Below are 18,491 nucleotides of genomic sequence, written 5' to 3'. Positions count from 1 at the left end.
ATATCTGGTATGTTAAAGAATTGGAACATCTCATTTCTATGCCAGAGTATAGTTTTGCCCCTGCCCTTCAGTCATGGTTAAAAAACTTGTAAACCTTTGTGTAGTTGTCCATTTTAAGTTTGTGATTGGGTCAGTTTAAGACGAACCATAAATTGTTATTCAATGATATTTGGTATCCCGTTTTATTAACATTTGAATGTTAAATATACATGGAGATTTTAACCCTCATCAACATCAGATTCTTTTTGGATTTCCGAAAGACAAATATGTTATTGATTATTGATACAGCCACCATACTGTGAACATAAAAACACCTCCGACAAAATATTATTAAATTAAGATATATTGTTTCCTTTGACTAAATGAAGGTCAATTTTCACGATTTTAGAAGATTTGTTGTTGAGTTGTTGACTTTTCAGTAGCGAAAGTAATTCTTACATGATTTTGAGATATTTCCCTTTGAACAGTAATTGATATTATTGATTATTTCATAAACAAGATTGCTGAAATGTCTAGCTTTCTTTACTATTCATTTAAATTATGTTGATAGTCCTTAAAAAAAAGCTTTAACATGATCCAAGAAATTAAGGTCAAGGTCATATCAAATATAATAAACAGGTCTTCAATGCAGTGAGAAATTCCCGCACTGGGAGGTGTCCTCCAGCTGGTCCCTAAAGAAATATATATACTAGTTCAGTGATAATGAACGCCATAATAAACTCCAAATCGTACACAAGAAACTAAAATTAAATATAATACAAGACTAACAAAGGCCAGAGGCTCCTGAAGCAGACATGAACAATCCTTCAATACAACAAATATAGTTGACCTTTTGCTTATAGTTAAGAATTAAAGAACCTTAGTGAGCACGCTCACATACCCCACGTCCCCACATTGTCATTGGAGAAATTAAATAAGTATAAGAAAAAATATTGAATAATAATTTCCTGTCAATATACATAGTATGTCCTTATTATCTACAAAATTTCATGAAATTCTGTTGTGTGTTTTCAGAGGAGTTGCGATGACAAACTGTTGCAGTAGTACATTAAAGTAAATAAGTTCAAATGGGCATAACTCCTAGAAAAAAAATTGAACCGTAATTTCCTGTTGATATGCACATCTACATAGTATGTCCTTATTATCTACAAGGTTTCGTGAAATTCTGTTGTGTGGTTTGAGAGTAGTTGCGATGACAAACTGTTGCAGTAGTACATTAAAGTAAATAAGTTCAAAGGGGCATAACTCCTAGAAAAAAAATTGAATCGCAATTTCCCGTCGATATGCACAACTACATAGTATGTCCTTATTATCTGAAAAGGTTTCGTGAAATTCTGTTGTGTGGTTTGAGAGTAGTTGCGATGACAAACTGTTGCAGTAATACATTAAAGTAAATAAGTTCAAAGGGGCGTAACTCCTAGAAAAAAAATTGTATCGCAATTTCCCGTCGATATGCACAACTACATAGTATGTCCTTATTATCTGAAAAGGTTTCGTGAAATTCTGTTGTGTGGTTTGAGAGGAGTTGTGATGACAAACTGTTGCAGTAGTACATTAAAGTAAATAAGTTCAAAGGGGCGTAACTCCTAGAAAAAAAATTGAATTGCAATTTCCCGTCGATATATACAACTACATAGTATGTCCTTATTATCTGAAAGGTTTCGTGAAATTCTGTTGTGTGGTTTGAGAGGAGTTGCGATGACAAACTGTTGCAGTAGTACATTAAAGTAAATAAGTTCAAAGGGGCGTAACTCCTAGAAAAAAAATTGAATCGCAATTTCCCGTCGATATGCACAACTTCATAGTATGTCCTTATTATCTGAAATGGTTTCGTGAAATTCTGTTGTGTGGTTTGAGAGGAGTTGCGATGACAAACTGTTGCAGTAGTACATTAAAGTAAATAAGTTCAAAGGGGCGTAACTCCTAGAAAAAAAATTGAATCGCAATTTCCAGTCGATATGCACAACTACATAGTATGTCCTTATTATCTGAAAAGGTTTCGTGAAATTCTGTTGTGTGGTTTGAGAGGAGTTGCGATGACAAGAAACAGGACTGAGGGACTGACTGACGGATGGACGGACGGACGGACGGGTCAAAAACATTATACCCTCGGCAACTTCGTTGCATGGGGTATAAAAACAGACCAAAACTTGAAAAACTTAACACTGAGAAATGAACCATGAAAATGAGGTCAAGGTCAAAGAAACCTGGAGGCTGACATGAATATTATAAAATATTTCTATACACAAAATATAGCTGATCTATTCCACTTAGTAATAGAAAAAGAGACGAAAACTCCAAAAACTTTCTTTTGACCACTGAACCATGAAAATGAGGTTGAGGTCAGATGATGCCTGCCAGTTGGACATATACACCTTGCATTCATTGCAAACACCAAATATAATAAACTTTAGTATGAGAAAAACAGACCAAAACACAAAAACTTAACTTTAACCACTTAACTATGAAATGAGGCCAAGGTCAGATGACACCTGTCAGTTAGAACATGTACACCTTGCAATTCTGCCATACAAAAATTATGCTAGACCTATTGCTTACAGTACATTGTAACTGAAATATGGACTTGATAACCAAAACTTAACCTTGTTCACTGATCCATAAAATGAGGTTGAGGTCAAGTGAAAACTGTCAGATAAGAATGAAGACCTTTCAAGATACGCACATATCAAATATAGTTATCCTATTACTTATAATAAGAGAGAAATTAACATTACAAAATAAAAACTTTTTTTTCAAGTAGTTGCTGAACCATGAATCTGAGGTCAAGGGCAATAGACACGTGACAGACAGAATCTTTGTAATATATCTATATTCAAAGTATAAAGCATCTAGGTCTTCCACCTTCTATAATATAAAGCTTTTAAGAAGTAAGTTAACACTATCCCTATGTCAAGCTTCCTGCAACGAAAGTTGCAGGCTCTTCAAAGATTGAATCATTTGGGTTCTTATGCTGATTCCAACAATGTACTTAGATTTGGGATGTGGAACATAATAAGTAAATGTCTTATTTCAAATCTGCCAGTTCTTTGACCATATTTATTTTGTGTCACAAACCTATCCTGTGTCAAATATTTTTTCACAATCCAAATTCAGAGCTTTACTGTTGAGGGTTTGACCTCTGCAGGAAAATCCAGTTTACTGTGAAAACCTCTTGTTAAACTTTGAAATCTTAAAATGGTTGACATGCACATTTGTAATAAGTTCAGATTTAATGGAAACACTATTGATGTATCAGTTGTATTTAGTTATGCAGTTGTATCACCATTAGTTTTTCTCCTTTCCATCCTGCACCTTCAGTCATGGTTCATTGACTTTGAATATTTTGCATAGTTTAAAATTGAGGATGGAAATGGGGAATGTGTCAAAGAGACAACAACCTGACCAAAGAGCAGACATGTCAGGTTCTCACTCATGATTAACATGATAAACTATATTCTGTATATGGGATCCTTGCAAGGGTCTAAATTTGTCCAATATGATTCACATGACAATGAACTCCTTTTAAGGATCAATGATTTAAGGTCAGGTTTATGTGGTTAAGTCCATATCTTTGATACTATATGCAAAAAGTAAACTATGAAAGGTATACATGTCTATCACAGGATTTATCTGATGTTGCTCTCAATTTTATGGTTCATTGGTCAATGTAAATTGTAAAACTTTTGTGGTTTTGTCGAATTCTAAAATACTATAGCAATAGATCAGCTTTATTTGGTATACAGAATGATTTTGAAATAAACATGTTTACCTGACAGGGTTCATTTAACCTTGACCTCATTTTCATGCTTTTTTTATTGATTGATATTAAGGATATAGTCAAAAAGGGGGGGGGGTGGGGGGGGGGGGGGGGGGGGGCAAGGAGTCTAAAACCTGAATTAAGATATAGGTGAAAATATTTTTACCCCACAACACCAACTTTCTTTTTATATAAGACTTCATTACCTCATAAAAGGTCATATATACCAAAATTTAAATAGAGAATATATTTCCTTTCGTAAAATTTGAGACCGAAATATTGTAAATGCAACATGTACAAGGTAAAAGTCCAAGTTAATAAGATTTTGAAATTCAGCCATAACAAATTTTGAGAACAGAAATATAAAATGTAGAAATAAATTTTTTAAATAAAAATGAAATTACTGTATTCAATCTGCACATAAAAGATATTAACACCTAATTTTTCATACAGTTTATTGCAAATAAATGAGTAACCTTCCTCTTAATGTTCACTGCATTCTACAGAGTTTTCAAACTGATGTTAACAACATTTTTCATTAAATAATGATCACAAGCTATTTTCTATTTACCACTGCATTATAAACAAAATAATAAAAACATGAATATGCGTCCATAAGACCCAGTATTTCATTTACAGTAAACTGCAAATTCAGAGTCACAGCACCAATTTGGCACATACAAAAAATAAAAGTCCATACAATAATGAACATATCAACTAAGTTTCTAGTTGATGTAACCATGAATTTTTGGTAAAGTACTCAAAAATACTTTAAACCATAAAAAAATTAATGCATACTGATTGTATGTGTTAATTCAATTTATATTTAATTTCTAAAAAGATAAACTTGAAAATAAAATCTTTGAAATAAATTAACCTTTCAACTGCAAATACTATTGCAAAGCATTAACAGAAATATATCTTCATCTTCAATGGTTGAATATAAAATATATTTAATCAATATGTATCCTTTAATTGATACTATAATGCATGACTCAGAAGTATACATCTTCCTATTGCAAAAACATAAAAGTTAAATGAGTTTTCAATATACATACATACATTTTAAGAAGGAGTGGTATGAGACAATCATCCATCCAAGTCACAATTTGTAAAAGTAAAACAGTATAGGTCAAAGAACATATGTTAGCTTATCAAATAATCATGAAAAATTTGGTTTGGAAATCAAATAATCAATATAAAAACGGCCAAGTAAATACATAATCAAAAACCCCAGGACAAGGCTTTTAACTTGGCTACCACGTCTTCAATGTACGGGACTATTTGACTAGCTATACAAATAACTCATGTTATCGGACCACAGATGAATTATCACGTTGTGATTGGTTAAACGCCGTCACATGGTGACCCCCCTATGAGACCATATGGGGTTCATTACGCGTTAATGGCGACGTCATCTATTAATGTTGTTGTGTTTCATTGTTTATTTTTCAACAAAACGCTGCAGAAAAAGTCTAGCGTCCGATAAATTCGTTCTACTTTAACAACTGACCCCCTACCGATCCTCCGGACTCACTCCCTATGGATTTTACTAACCCTCTATGGATCCATATGGGGTCAGTAGCAAACCATATAACTTATATTGAAGTCATGCTGTCAATGAGATAACACTTCCAACATTGGGCACTAATTGATATATTCTGGTTTCTCTGTCTCTGTAATACAAGCATCTTATAATTTACTACCTGTAGGGATCTATCAAAGGTAGTTAGTACCCTACCCTAATATGTTAAATTTTCCAAATTTCAATAAAACGTTTTTAGATTCCAGAAATTTAAAATAGTGTTGTTTTCCCTATACACCTTGTGTCAGAATTTCCCTACAAATAGCTTGATTTTGACTAAGACCAGGAACAATTTTGTCATCTACATTCATTGTGTTAAAATACCAATATCTACAGATATGAATGTTGATAACTTATAATAGTATTGGGGATCTTGTGAAATACAAAAATAAAATATTTGTATTCCCATACTTTAACTGTTACTATGTGCAACCTAGCAAAAAAATACAAAAACATAATTATTAAGTCATAATTCTGAGTGTTTTTTTTGTAGATCAAGTAATTTAGTTCCTTTTTCAAATAAGAATGGTGAAATACATAAGTACTATTGTATCTTTAATTAATGATGCTGAAATTTTAAAGTTTCCCTCGTTAATTATTTTTAAAAGACTGCCTACGTCTATTTATAAGCAATACATGTCTTTGTTTAGAAACAACGAAGCAGTTGATTCTACAAAAGAATTAACATTCCAGAAATAGAAAAAAAGAGGCATGTTTTAACCCACCAACACTTATTTTAAAGTTGATGCAAGTATATATAAATAATACCTGCGTAAGCATTTCCCCTGTCTCCATGTTGGTTTTTAAAAAGTGAATAGCTATTTTTAAAATGATGAAACAATGCATACAAATATAACAAAATGAAGACACACCCAGTGGCGGATCCAGGGGGGGGTTCCGGGGGTGCGCACCCCCCCTTTATTTTTGCCGATCAATGCATTTGTATCGGGACATATGTTTTGCACCCCCCCTTTGCCCTGGGTGCCCTTGGTAAGCACCCCCCCCTTTCGAAAATTCCTGCATCCGCCCCTGACACCTGTATGTGGTATGATTGTCAATAAGACAACTGTCCCCAGAAACAATGTAATAGAAGAGATATTGTGTATAAATTCATAATACACACACTTGCAAAGTAATATATTCTTATATATTCTTATATTGTTCTTCATCTGAAAGTCACACTCAGTCGTTTCAACACCAGAGCAAAAGTTCACAGTTCAACACAAGTTTGAACAAGTTCATATCAAAAATCTGAACAGGATTATTTGCCTTCTGTTGACAATGTAACACATGTCAACAAATGAATGTTGTCATAATTTGCACAAAAATCTCATTGAAAATACAAAATCAATTAAAACAATTAGATCACCATGGGACACCTCATGACAATTGCAATGAACAATGATAAATCTCATGACAATTGCAATGAACAATGATTAATGAGCACTAGACTATTGATCACATGATAAATGAGCATATGATTTATGCTGACATGAAAAAACATCATATGATTGATGATCCATTCCATTTGTACAGGATCATGAGGATGACATGAAAGACTGTATAGCCACTTGACAATGTTCTGTATAGTCACTTGACAAATTGATCAACTTCTACTGGTTTACGGACCCAGTTTCCTATTCCAATGTCATGACAATGTTTTCTGAATGCCTGTTTGGCTCTTTGATAGTTTTTGTTCATCTGTTTGGCTGCTGAGTATGTAGGCACTTGTAGAAGTTGATTCTGTGAAGTCAATTTAGCTATTTCTTTATATCTATGAAGAAAACCAGCCTTACATAGACGACTTGCTTTTGTGGCTCCAGTTTTGGATGGAGATCTGTAAAATACAGAAAGATGTTCTACACTCATGGTACATTATGAGAAATGTATGAATTTGGTACACACATTGTACATAATAAATGTATATATAAACTAGGAAAACATGAGGTTCTGCTTAGCATTTTCATTCTTTCCACTTAAATATATATTTATATCATTATCACTTTAATTTCAAAGTATATTTATATAACTCATCAACAACTATTTCATTATCTATGATGTAGTTCATGCAAGAGTTAAAGGAATAATAGTGCAAACTTCTCATTAATATATTAGAAAATTCCATGCTCAGTGGATACTACAATGTATCAAAATTCAAAGTACTGACAAACAGGCAGTGACTGTCGGGCAGAACTGAAAATGACTGAAAATCGACATAATAATGTACCTGACCAAACATTTTGTCTTTTCTTTAATATTGAAATAGCTGAATAATATGCAACAATAGTAATGAACAAAGGGACTGTAGATAAGGGGATTGTAGTATTACACCCTCTTTCTGAGTTGGGGGATTCATTCTTATCTGAAGAGTGACAATTTTTATTGGATTTCTTTTGTATAGGTGTACCACCAAATTTCAATGCTTAAATTAGTACAAGTTTCTTAAAGCATGTCTAAATATTTTGGCAAAACCATGAAATCAAATACATGTATCAACAATTTTTCCCCCCTTAATCCAAGAAATTTGGTACCCACAAAACAATAAGTGAATCCACAGTAAATAAATCAACTAAGAGCTGTTACATTAAAATGTACGAGGGAGGGTAGGAAGGGACTTTAAATATCTGTATAACCAAAAACCATTTCTTAGATAATTTTGCATAATGGTAATGATCCACATTGCAATAATTTAACTTCCTTTCCTACCCTCCAACATCATGTGAACATACATGTTAATGGAATAGCACTAAAGACTTACATATCATCAGTTCTACCCTCTAGACCGTCTATAACTTCTACTTCATCCTCCACTGACCAGTTCATACACAAATGAGTTAACGTTTCATCATGGTGTTGATAGGGAGTCGACAAGGTTGTCAAGGTGGGATGATTGATGTGATAACCATCAGGAAGGTCATTTTCTAGGACATCATACACACGACAACACATGGCACGTGAGAAATGTCCATGATCATACTGACGACCTAAAATATATTACATGTATCAGTATTTTTTTACTTGCATGAATGCAGTTCAACGTATGAAGCATGGGAATAAGCAGCTGGTCTTTCACCCTTGAGACAAACAAAAAATTAATATAAAATATCAGAGGAAAATTGGTATTTTTAATTTGGGAAAAAGAACAACTCTTTTACCTTCAACTTAAATACATCAGTTCTAGAATTATTACCGAACAGAATTATACCTGACAAGCATTGTTTTGCTTGAGGTCAATTATATTGCAATTTGTGAAAAAAAGAAAAATGGTGATGAAAGGGTTAGACATCCATCTTGGTTTGCTTTTTTTCAGATCATCTGACTTTTCATTATCAATCTACATAATACTTTTTTTTTTTTACCTTAAACTCCTCAAATGGTTTGATTTGACACTTACAAGTTTAACAAACTGATTTGTAAATCAGTTTTTGTAAATTTTTAATGACGTAATTTTACGGAAGCAGGACAAGTCGCCCCACTGGCAAGTCGCCCCACACCTAGTCGCCCCACTTTTTCACCAACTCGCCCCACTTTAAAAAAAACGCCCCAACCTGGATCACCAACTCGCCCCACTTTTTAAAAAATCGCCCCACATGTGAAATTGGTTAAATCATGTTTAATATTACTCCTGCCAACTCGCCCCACTTAATGGAAAACGGTAATATTTAGATATAAAATTAAAATATAAAAACTCGCCCCACTTAAAAATAATTTTCGTATTATTGAAGAATAACTGTATTTATTTTTAAGATTAGTTATTTGCATAACAATTGAAAAGAAACCTGTTAATTGTATCATAATGCAATATATCATAATACTTAACGGATTTCAATTAACAGCAATTTGTTATCATAGCAATTACCAGATTGATTACTTTTGTCTCTGAATTTAGAATAATTCAACACTAACGAGCAATCAGAGAAAGGCAAATGTTTCTTTCAAGTAAATATCAAAGAGAATGCCTATTCATTCATTTACCATAAGCGTGTGTCGTGTTTTTGTTAGTAAAAGTAGTCAAAACAGGTTATGTTGTTGTTGACATTTTATGGCTTGGTATTAAAATTGTAAAAAGCAAAGTAACCTTTGACATGCATTTACTATGTCTACTGTGTATCCTTGAATTGTGTGTGACGTGCATGTGCGTCCCAGACAGGAGGCACTGCAATGTGATTCTTGTGACCGGTGGCAGCATCGTACTTGCAATTCTGGTAAGTCTTTATAGTAATACTTTATTTACTTTACATTGTACTGATGAGGTTACGGCTTTAGAAACTTACATAGTATTGTTTTTTTATATGATTATCATTCATGTTAATAAATATTTGTTAAAGCATTAAATATTATTCATTAAACGCCAACTAGAAATAAATATTTAAAAAATATCTTTAAATAAACTATTCTAAAAGATATTTATTACAAGGATTTTTATAGCGCCTATCTAATAAACTTAAAACATTATAAAATTATTACCTTTACAATGTAATGTAGAATCATCTGCATATAAATCTATTAATGAATTTTCTATATTAAGTGGTAAATCATTAATATATAAAATAAATAACAGAAGGCCCAGGGATAACATCTTTTTCCATAAGTAGGGCGAGTTGGCAGGAGTAATATTTACGGAATTTAACTTATATACAACGGGATAACATCTTTTTCCATAAGTGGGGCGAGTTGGCATTACTACATTCATCCTGGTTAATAATATAATATAAATCTAGATATTATCGTTTTCTTTCAAGTGGGGCGAGTTGGCAGGAGTAATATTCACGGAATAACATCTTTTTCCATAAGTGGGGTGAGTTGGCATTAATACATTCATCCTGGTTAATAATATATTAATCTAGATATTATCGTTTTCTATAAGTGGGGCGAGTTGGCAGGAGTAATGTTTACGGAATTTAAGTTATATACAACGGGATAACATCTTTTTCCATGAGTGGGGCGAGTTGGCTTTACTACATTCATCCTGGTTAATAATATGTTAATCTAGATTTTATCGTTTTCCATTCAGTGGGCGAGTTTTCAGGAGTAATATTAACGGGATTTAACACATTTCACAAGTGGGGCGATTTTTTAAAAAGTGGGGCGAGTTGGTGATCCAGGTTGGGGCGTTTTTTTTTTAAAGTGGGGCGAGTTGGTGAAAAAGTGGGGCGACTAGGAGTGGGGCGACTTGCCAGTGGGGCGACTTGTCATGGATTCAATTTGATTGAAATTCATACTTAATAATTCTCATGCAAGATTTTTAACAACGTCTTTTTAAAAGAACTTCTACCTGTTAACTTACCTACAGTGATGGAAGATATATATGTGGGTTGTAAGAAGTTACTGAATAGTGCCCCTTGGACACCTACAACATTCCATAGTAACAGTTTATCACTACACGTCATCAGTAATAAGGATTGATCACCACCTAGATCGGCCATAGTTTGTCGGGGATCTTGATCCTCTTCTACAGGTAAAACTTCACCTGTAAATACAAATCGAAGGGAGATAACTTAAAAAGTGGCAACTCTAGATAATTAAATTAAAGCATACAATTTGTTAGTCCATTTAGTGTTAGCACTCTAGACATTTGTTCGTAACTTTTGTAAAACCAGGTATATATTCAAGTTCTGATTGCCATGGTTATAAATTCATGTAGAATTTTGATTAAACTACCGGTATATATAGATTCCACAACTGCAACAAGTGTGTATTATGATATTTCTCCACTCGAGACAGTAAAATTTTATTATTTAAAGCGTGAGGTTTGCCAAGCTTTTTAAATAATTAAAATTTACAGTTAAGTGTGGAGAAATATCGTAATACACAAGTTACAGTGGTGGAATCTGTTTCTCTTTATGATTTTTATCCTTCCTTTTCAAAATTTTTAGGAAAGTTGTGTATTTTTGATATGACGTCATCAGACATGGTCGCTTTTTTTTCATGACTTCACAATAAGAAAATTTAGAAGAAACCAAGAAAATTTAACATCACAATTAAATTTCAACCAATTATTTGCCGAGAACAGATTTTTCACTAGTTAGGTGAAATATTTTTCTCACACCGGTCAGGAAATGTGAAAATAGCACAAAAATTAGAGAAATTCCATTTTACATTCATAATGCAAGTGGTTGTTATGTGATTGATTAATTGTTGTTTAATCTTCAGTGAAAATATTCATGCATATTCAAATGAACACAACTTAAATAATAAATAAACAAGAATATAAGTCCATTTTATCTTCACTGGTGTACAACTGTAACAATAGTGGCACAAACCATCTTCATTTTTTGTATTAAACCAGCCAGGTAAATCCTCAGCAAAGTTTGGAAAGTGTGCTCCTTGTGATACCAACTGTTGTTTCTCGTCAGATAATGGTGTACAGGGCCTGTCAAAGTTCAGTTACAAAGTTAACAAAAAACATTAACAGCAACATTTGACAGCAATAGTTGTGATAAAGATTTGCTTTCATATATATTATAAGTTTGTGTAATAAATGAGGACCATTTTTTTTAGTGGTAAATCTGCAAGTTGAAATTCTTGAAGTGAGACTTTCTTGAAAGACGTACAAAGACAAAGCTCATGTAAGAAGGGAACAGGACCATTCAATAGACTTATGAATAATAGTCAAATTCATTTCAATAAACCATTTCTAGTTATTAATATTTTGTTATTTCAAAAATATTTTTTCTATCTATACCTGTAGTGGTCTCTGACAGATAATTGTTTCATTGGCTATCATACATCAATTCTTAATTTGTATTTAACATGGAAACAATAACAGCTACTAATGTGGTATATTTAAACAGGTATTAAGTTTTCTTCTGACATCAGCACAAATCTGAATAAACCAATTCCTGACATTATTAAACAAAGTAACTTTAGACACCACTAAAGAGGTATACTGTTTAGAGTTCACCTGAAATCAGCATAGTACCACAGAAACCCTGAAATGGTTAGATATGAGAGGTGAAATATTTAGAGTTTACCTCAAATCAGCATATTGTGGATTCATTATTATTCGTTTGATACCAATTTTTGTGGATTTCGTTTGTACAGATAAATCATAAAAAGTTTATTGTTCAACGAATAACAAATTACTACCAGGTTGTATGCAGACTTTGGCAAGACCACAAAATCAGGTATCCACAAAAACGACACGTTTTCCGCAATCAACAAAAATTGGTATTCAGGAAAATAAATGAAACTACAGTAGTTACCATAGTTACCACTGTGATCATTTTATATCAGAGTTGAAATGTAACTTATGTTAAGAGTTTACCTCAAGTCAGCATAGTAACCATAGTCCCCAGTTGGAGGTCTGTTACGAACAAGTGCAAGGTTATGTGTTCTTTTAACCTCAGCATACGAGATGTCTCAGTAACCTGCTCAAAAATGGATAATATCTTTGCTCCTGAACCACCTTCCCAAAAACTCTTTATTTCTTTGAAAAAGTATCTAAAAATATCAAATTTATATATTCATGATATTGTTTAGAGTACAAATGGCAGTGGTGAATCTAGGATAGGGTGTAGTTGGTGTACGCCATCGGTTTGATTGACCAGACAAAGAAAAATCGTCCAAACCAAAACAATATTGAAGTGCTCTACTATTCAGGAATTACATCCGTCCCCTTTTTCAAAATTATTAGTGACAAGATGCATGGATTAAAAAACAAAATTTGAATTCCTATTTTCATTCCCTTAGAGTCTTTAATTTGAAAACTCTTAGACAGAAAAAATTCCTATTCAGAACAATATGCTTATAAATATTTAGTCTTACTTGACAAGTGCCCTCCTAGCCAATGCTACTGCATAGCTATCAATCATACATCGTCCATCCAATGTCAGACTGTCCTTAGATAGACAACAGTTCCCTGTGCCAAAAGCTACAACTTGTGGTTCAGAGTCACCTGAAAATGGAAGAGTTTACACAGCTTATACACAAGAGTTATCTTTCTTGACTCATAATTTAATACAAATGTACCTTTCAGATGCTGGAGAATAAAATAAGTTATATGGTTTTCTGTTTACCCCTTTGGATCCATAGAGGGTAATACAAATCCATACGGTGAGAGGACAAAGTCTGAATCTCCTATGGATTTTACTCAGCCTCTATGATCAGTATGGGGTCAGTAGTGAACTGTATAACTAATTGATCACAACCAGGATATGGAGTGGACATTCCATTAAATTACCATTTTATCATCATAATACTTTTAACTAAAATTGATTTGGCTCGTTTAATTTTCTTAAAATTTTGACAAAGTATTTACTTTGACCCTTTGAGAAAAATATTAAAAAATTAAAAGATTTGAACCAACTGTTTTATCAGAAAATTACACTGGTTATATAGCAGTTTGACAAACACTTATCTTGATCATTGAGAAGCTTAATAATCCCTTAACAAGACAACTTAATTAAAACGTTTATTGGATTTTACAGAGTTATTTCCCTGTAGTGTTAGGTACAAAAAAATGTACCACCTTAAGCATGTGTATTCTATATTTTCAGATAATCTGAGGATAATAGAGGTAAGTACGCATTGGTTGCCCACTGTTGTTTATTGGCAGTGACAAATCCCCATGTAGTGTATGCTGCTTCAAAACATTGTTGAAGGCTGTACAGTGACCTTTACGTGCTAATTTCTGTATTAATTTAATTTTCTGAAAATACAAATGTAATGTCAGCCATGTAGTTGAGAAGAAAAATAAAGAACTGAAGAAGGTCAATGGCCGAAACGTCTCAAAAAATTGGTTTATTGATACAATGATTTAAAGTATGTTCCCTACTGGAATTTTGAAACAAGAATTTCTGTATCATTTCTCTTTTTGTAGAGTTTTCTAATTAGCAATCATACCACATTAGTTTTTTTATATATTTATTTTCTACAATACCACAGAAACAAAACTTAAATGGTGTATTAGATAAGTTCAATCTGATTCTGTATGTATAAAAGTGATTAATTCGTACCTCTCTTTATAAGAAATGCAGCTAATGATATCTTATCATTGGCTATCTCAGGAACATCTTTTAATTTCTCATTTAATACTTTAAAAGACAGCTGAGCTATTCTGTCTTCTTCCAAAATCTTATTTACAGTAGGGTATGTCTGAAAATATAACAAATGATAATATATATTTACATTTGGTTACAAATGTCTTTCATGCAAATAATTTTTAATGCAAGATATAACATAAAACAAACACATATGAATAAAAGAAGATTTGCAGTAAAGGTATGTCAATGCCAAATACCATATTAAGACATTTAGATGTCAACAACTCAAGATCAATGGATAGATTTTTGACGAGGATAAAGGTTTGTACAAATTCATCAACATGATATAATGTTCAATAAAGTGTTGAAATTAAAATGGAATGTGGACAGGGACCTAAATTTTCCATGCCTTCATCATTCAAGAGCAGAATCAGTGGTATCTGTAAATTTCTTCTAAGAGAAATCTATCACTCATCAATTAATTTACAGGAGTAAAAAAAAAAAATTTCTGCTATAAAATAGATAGAAATAACAGGTTTGACATTAATAAACTACATGTGATTTTGAGTTTATCCAATATTAACAATTTTTTTTTCTCAATCTGTTGAAATTTAAAGGTCCCACTGAATAAATTACACAGAGAACAATAAATATTGTATTTGTTCAATGAGACAAAAGAACTGCCAAAAGTTTTAATGGACAGGTAACTATCAGGTGAATCTGTGGAAAAGTATCATTGGGTTCGCAATAATCTAAAGACAAACATGGTAGCATACGTTTGGGAATCTTTTTTAGTTGTTTTTAGGAGAAATTAAAATGGGACCAGATGAAATGAGTTTTAATAAGTTGGTTGTTACTATGGTAACTTACATTAGATTGTATGAGAAGAGACAAAGCCTCTGATACAGCTTGGTTCTTTGCATCTTTTTTAGTTCTGGCGCTTTCTTTAGCGATTAAATCATCATCCACATATACCAATGCTTCAAATCTGACAAAAGAAAAAAAGACTTATTATATTTTACATGGTGTAATAAGTTCTTAATATCTATACCCCGGTACATAGATCTGGTATGACTTGTTTAACATGGTTGTGTTTGTCAAGCTGATGTAGAAAGCTTATATCTAATATCTGATTTGTCAAGCTGCTAACCAAATATGAAAAGTGCTCACATGTTATACCCTATTTGTCAAGCTGATAACCAATGTGAAATATTTCTGTTAGGTAGTTTCTCAAAAAAGTGTTACAAACATACGAACAGACAGATGGACAAAAAGATTATAAATAGAACATCTTTGTGTAGTTGTAGCTGAAGTGTATCCCCTAGTCAAAGCTTCAGGTGATTTCCTATGTTATATATATGGAAGTGTTTAACAACCTTGACTGGATATAGAGCCCTCGCACGGTCGGCTCGGTGCCTGAAGACGATTGGTGAGCATTTAAATAATTTTGTGCCATCCGGTCAGGAACGAATGGTGGTTGCCATTTTGGAGGTCGCCATCTTGGTTTTGTGAGCTGTTTTGATTTGGTTTGTTTACTAATTTGATGTTATTTACTTCATAACGGCTGCTTTCAGGGCCAGTTTGGTCAGCTTGGCAGCCCGCTAACCTCGATGAAGGAGTACCGGTAAATGAGTCTCGGGACGCAGTATTATAAATGATAGGAAGCGTTATCAGGACCAAAGCCACGAGGCAATGATTGAAGGTCAATCACCCAACACCTAGGATACAGCTCTCAGACTTTAATCGGCATTACACTCCCCATGATACAATGTTAAGATGGTATGGGTGTCTTTTCTTGGATTGTAAAAAACAGAGACCTAAGGTCTTTTTATCAAGTTAGAAAAAGTAGATGCAAGACATTAAATTTGAATTTTCATTTTAAAGAACCAATTTGTACGAATATAACTTATAAATATTAATATTTTTCATGTGTAGATTATATTTGGTCGTTTAAAAAAAAATTAAAAAAATGGCATTTTAAGGGAGGCAACTCTAAACAGTGCATTTTCTGAAGGATTCTACATGAAATTTTCTTTTGTATTTCAGCCAGAAAAAAACGTACGGTGACCCTACCTTTTCTTTTGATATTCTCAAAGCATTGTGTGAAAGCTATCTTTTCCTAATTTATTTCACAATTCTATCATTTTGTTTAGTTTCTAATAAAAAAAAATGTTTTTTCCTGTATAATCCATACAAAATGTGTCATTTTGCCACATCCTGTAACTTGAGAAAATGCGCAGTGACCTATCATTTTTATTATATTTTTGAACATATATAAATAGATAGTACCTTTTGCAAAGTATGAACAATTTCTATCATTTTTATTTTAGACTCCCATACCACCTTAAATTGTAACAGATACCTACCCAAATGGTCAGGATGTTCACTGACTTCTATGTTAAATGGTACTCTTCGCTGTGAACAATATTCTTGTAGCTGTTGGACTGGAGTTTTCTGTAAAGATGCAGCCGCCTTTGTCTGTAAAGAAAGTACGCTGAATCAGTTAACATGGCTGACAAAGAAAGTACAGATCTCTGAAAGAGGAGCAGCTTATAAAGCTTCAGGAGGGTTGGCTGTGAGGAGAGTAAAACTATAATGAAAGTGATGCTGTGAGGAGAGTAAAACTATAATGAAAGTGATGATGTGAGGAGAGTAAAACTATAATGAAAGTGATGCTGTGAGGAGAGTAAAACTATAATGAAAGTGATGCTGTGAGGAGAGTAAAACTATAATGAAAGTGATGCGTGAGGAGAGTAAAACTATAATGAAAGTGATGCTGTGAGGAGAGTAAAACTATAATGAAAGTGAGGCTGTGAGGAGAGTAAAACTATAATGAAAGTGAGGCTGTGAGGAGAGTAAAACTATAATGAAAGTGATGATGTGAGAGAGTAAAACTATAATGAAAGTGAGGCTGTGAGGAGAGTAAAACTATAATGAAAGTGAGGCTGTGAGGAGAGTAAAACTATAATGAAAGTGAGGCTGTGAGGAGAGTAAAACTATAATGAAAGTGAGGCTGTGAGGAGAGTAAAACTATAATGAAAGTGATGATGTGAGGAGAGTAAAACTATAATGAAAGTGATGCTGTGAGGAGAGTAAAACTATAATGAAAGTGATGCTGTGAGGAGTGTAAAACTATAATGAAAGGGATGCTGTGAGGAGAGTAAAACTATAATGAAAGTGATGCAGTGAGGAGAGTAAAACTATAATGTAAGTGAGGCTGTGAGGAGAGTAAAACTATAATGTAAGTGAGGCTGTGAGGAGAGTAAAACTATAATGAAAGTGATGCTGTGAGGAGAGTAAAACTATAATGAAAGTGATGCAGTGAGGAGAGTAAAACTATAATGAAAGTGATGCTGTGAGGAGAGTAAAACTATAATGAAAGTGATGCTGTGAGGAGAGTAAAACTATAATGTAAGTGATGCTGTGAGGAGAGTAAAACTATAATGAAAGTGATGCTGTGAGGAGAGTAAAACTATACTGAAAGTGAGGCTGTGAGGAGAGTAAAACTATAATGAAAGTGATGCAGTGAGGAGAGTAAAACTATAATGTAAGTGAGGCTGTGAGGAGAGTAAACTATAATGAAAGTGAGGCTGTGAGGAGAGTAAAACTATAATGAAAGTGAGGCAGTGAGGAGAGTAAAACTATATTGAAAGTGATGCTGTGAGGAGAGTAAAACTATAATGAAAGTGAGGCTGTGAGGAGAGTAAAACTATAATGTAAGTGATGCTGTGAGGAGAGTAAAACTATAATGAAAGTGATGCTGTGAGGAGAGTAAAACTATAATGAAAGGGATGCTGTGAGGAGAGTAAAACTATAATGAAAGGGATGCTGTGAGGAGAGTAAAACTATAATGAAAGGGATGCAGTGAAGAGAGTAAAACTATAATGAAAGTGAGGCTGTGAGGAGAGTAAAACTATAATGAAAGTGATGCTGTGAGGAGAGTAAAACTATAATGAAAGTGATGCTGTGAGGAAAGTAAAACTATAATGAAAGTGATGCTGTGAGGAGAGTAAAACTATAATGAAAGTGATGCTGTGAGGAGAGTAAACTATAATGAAAGTGATGCTGTGAGGAGAGTAAACTATAATGAAAGTGATGCTGTGAGGAGAGTAAAACTATAATGAAAGTGATGCTGTGAGGAGAGTAAAACTATAATGTAAGTGAT

General features: G+C 33.1%; 1 protein-coding gene across 1 annotated transcript; it reads right to left on the bottom strand.

The window, feature by feature from the left end:
- Positions 1-6,532: 6,532 nt before the first annotated feature.
- On the bottom strand, positions 6,533-16,804 carry LOC139507609 (double-stranded RNA-specific adenosine deaminase-like; the record flags this gene model as incomplete). The annotated part of the gene is given in 10 exon segments (XM_071295819.1): positions 6,533-7,179; positions 8,101-8,326; positions 10,630-10,812; positions 11,606-11,715; positions 12,610-12,649; positions 12,652-12,785; positions 13,110-13,239; positions 14,300-14,438; positions 15,197-15,314; positions 16,689-16,804. Coding segments are annotated over 10 exon segments (1,443 nt in total), but the record flags the coding sequence as incomplete, so codon positions are not given.
- Between the last annotated feature and the right edge of the window lie 1,687 nt (positions 16,805-18,491).

Source organism: Mytilus edulis, unplaced genomic scaffold, assembly GCF_963676685.1.
Source record: "Mytilus edulis unplaced genomic scaffold, xbMytEdul2.2 SCAFFOLD_684, whole genome shotgun sequence".
Taxonomy (NCBI): domain Eukaryota; kingdom Metazoa; phylum Mollusca; class Bivalvia; order Mytilida; family Mytilidae; genus Mytilus; species Mytilus edulis.
Note: the sequence above shows the minus strand (reverse complement) of the source record. Positions and strands in the feature narration are given on the sequence as shown.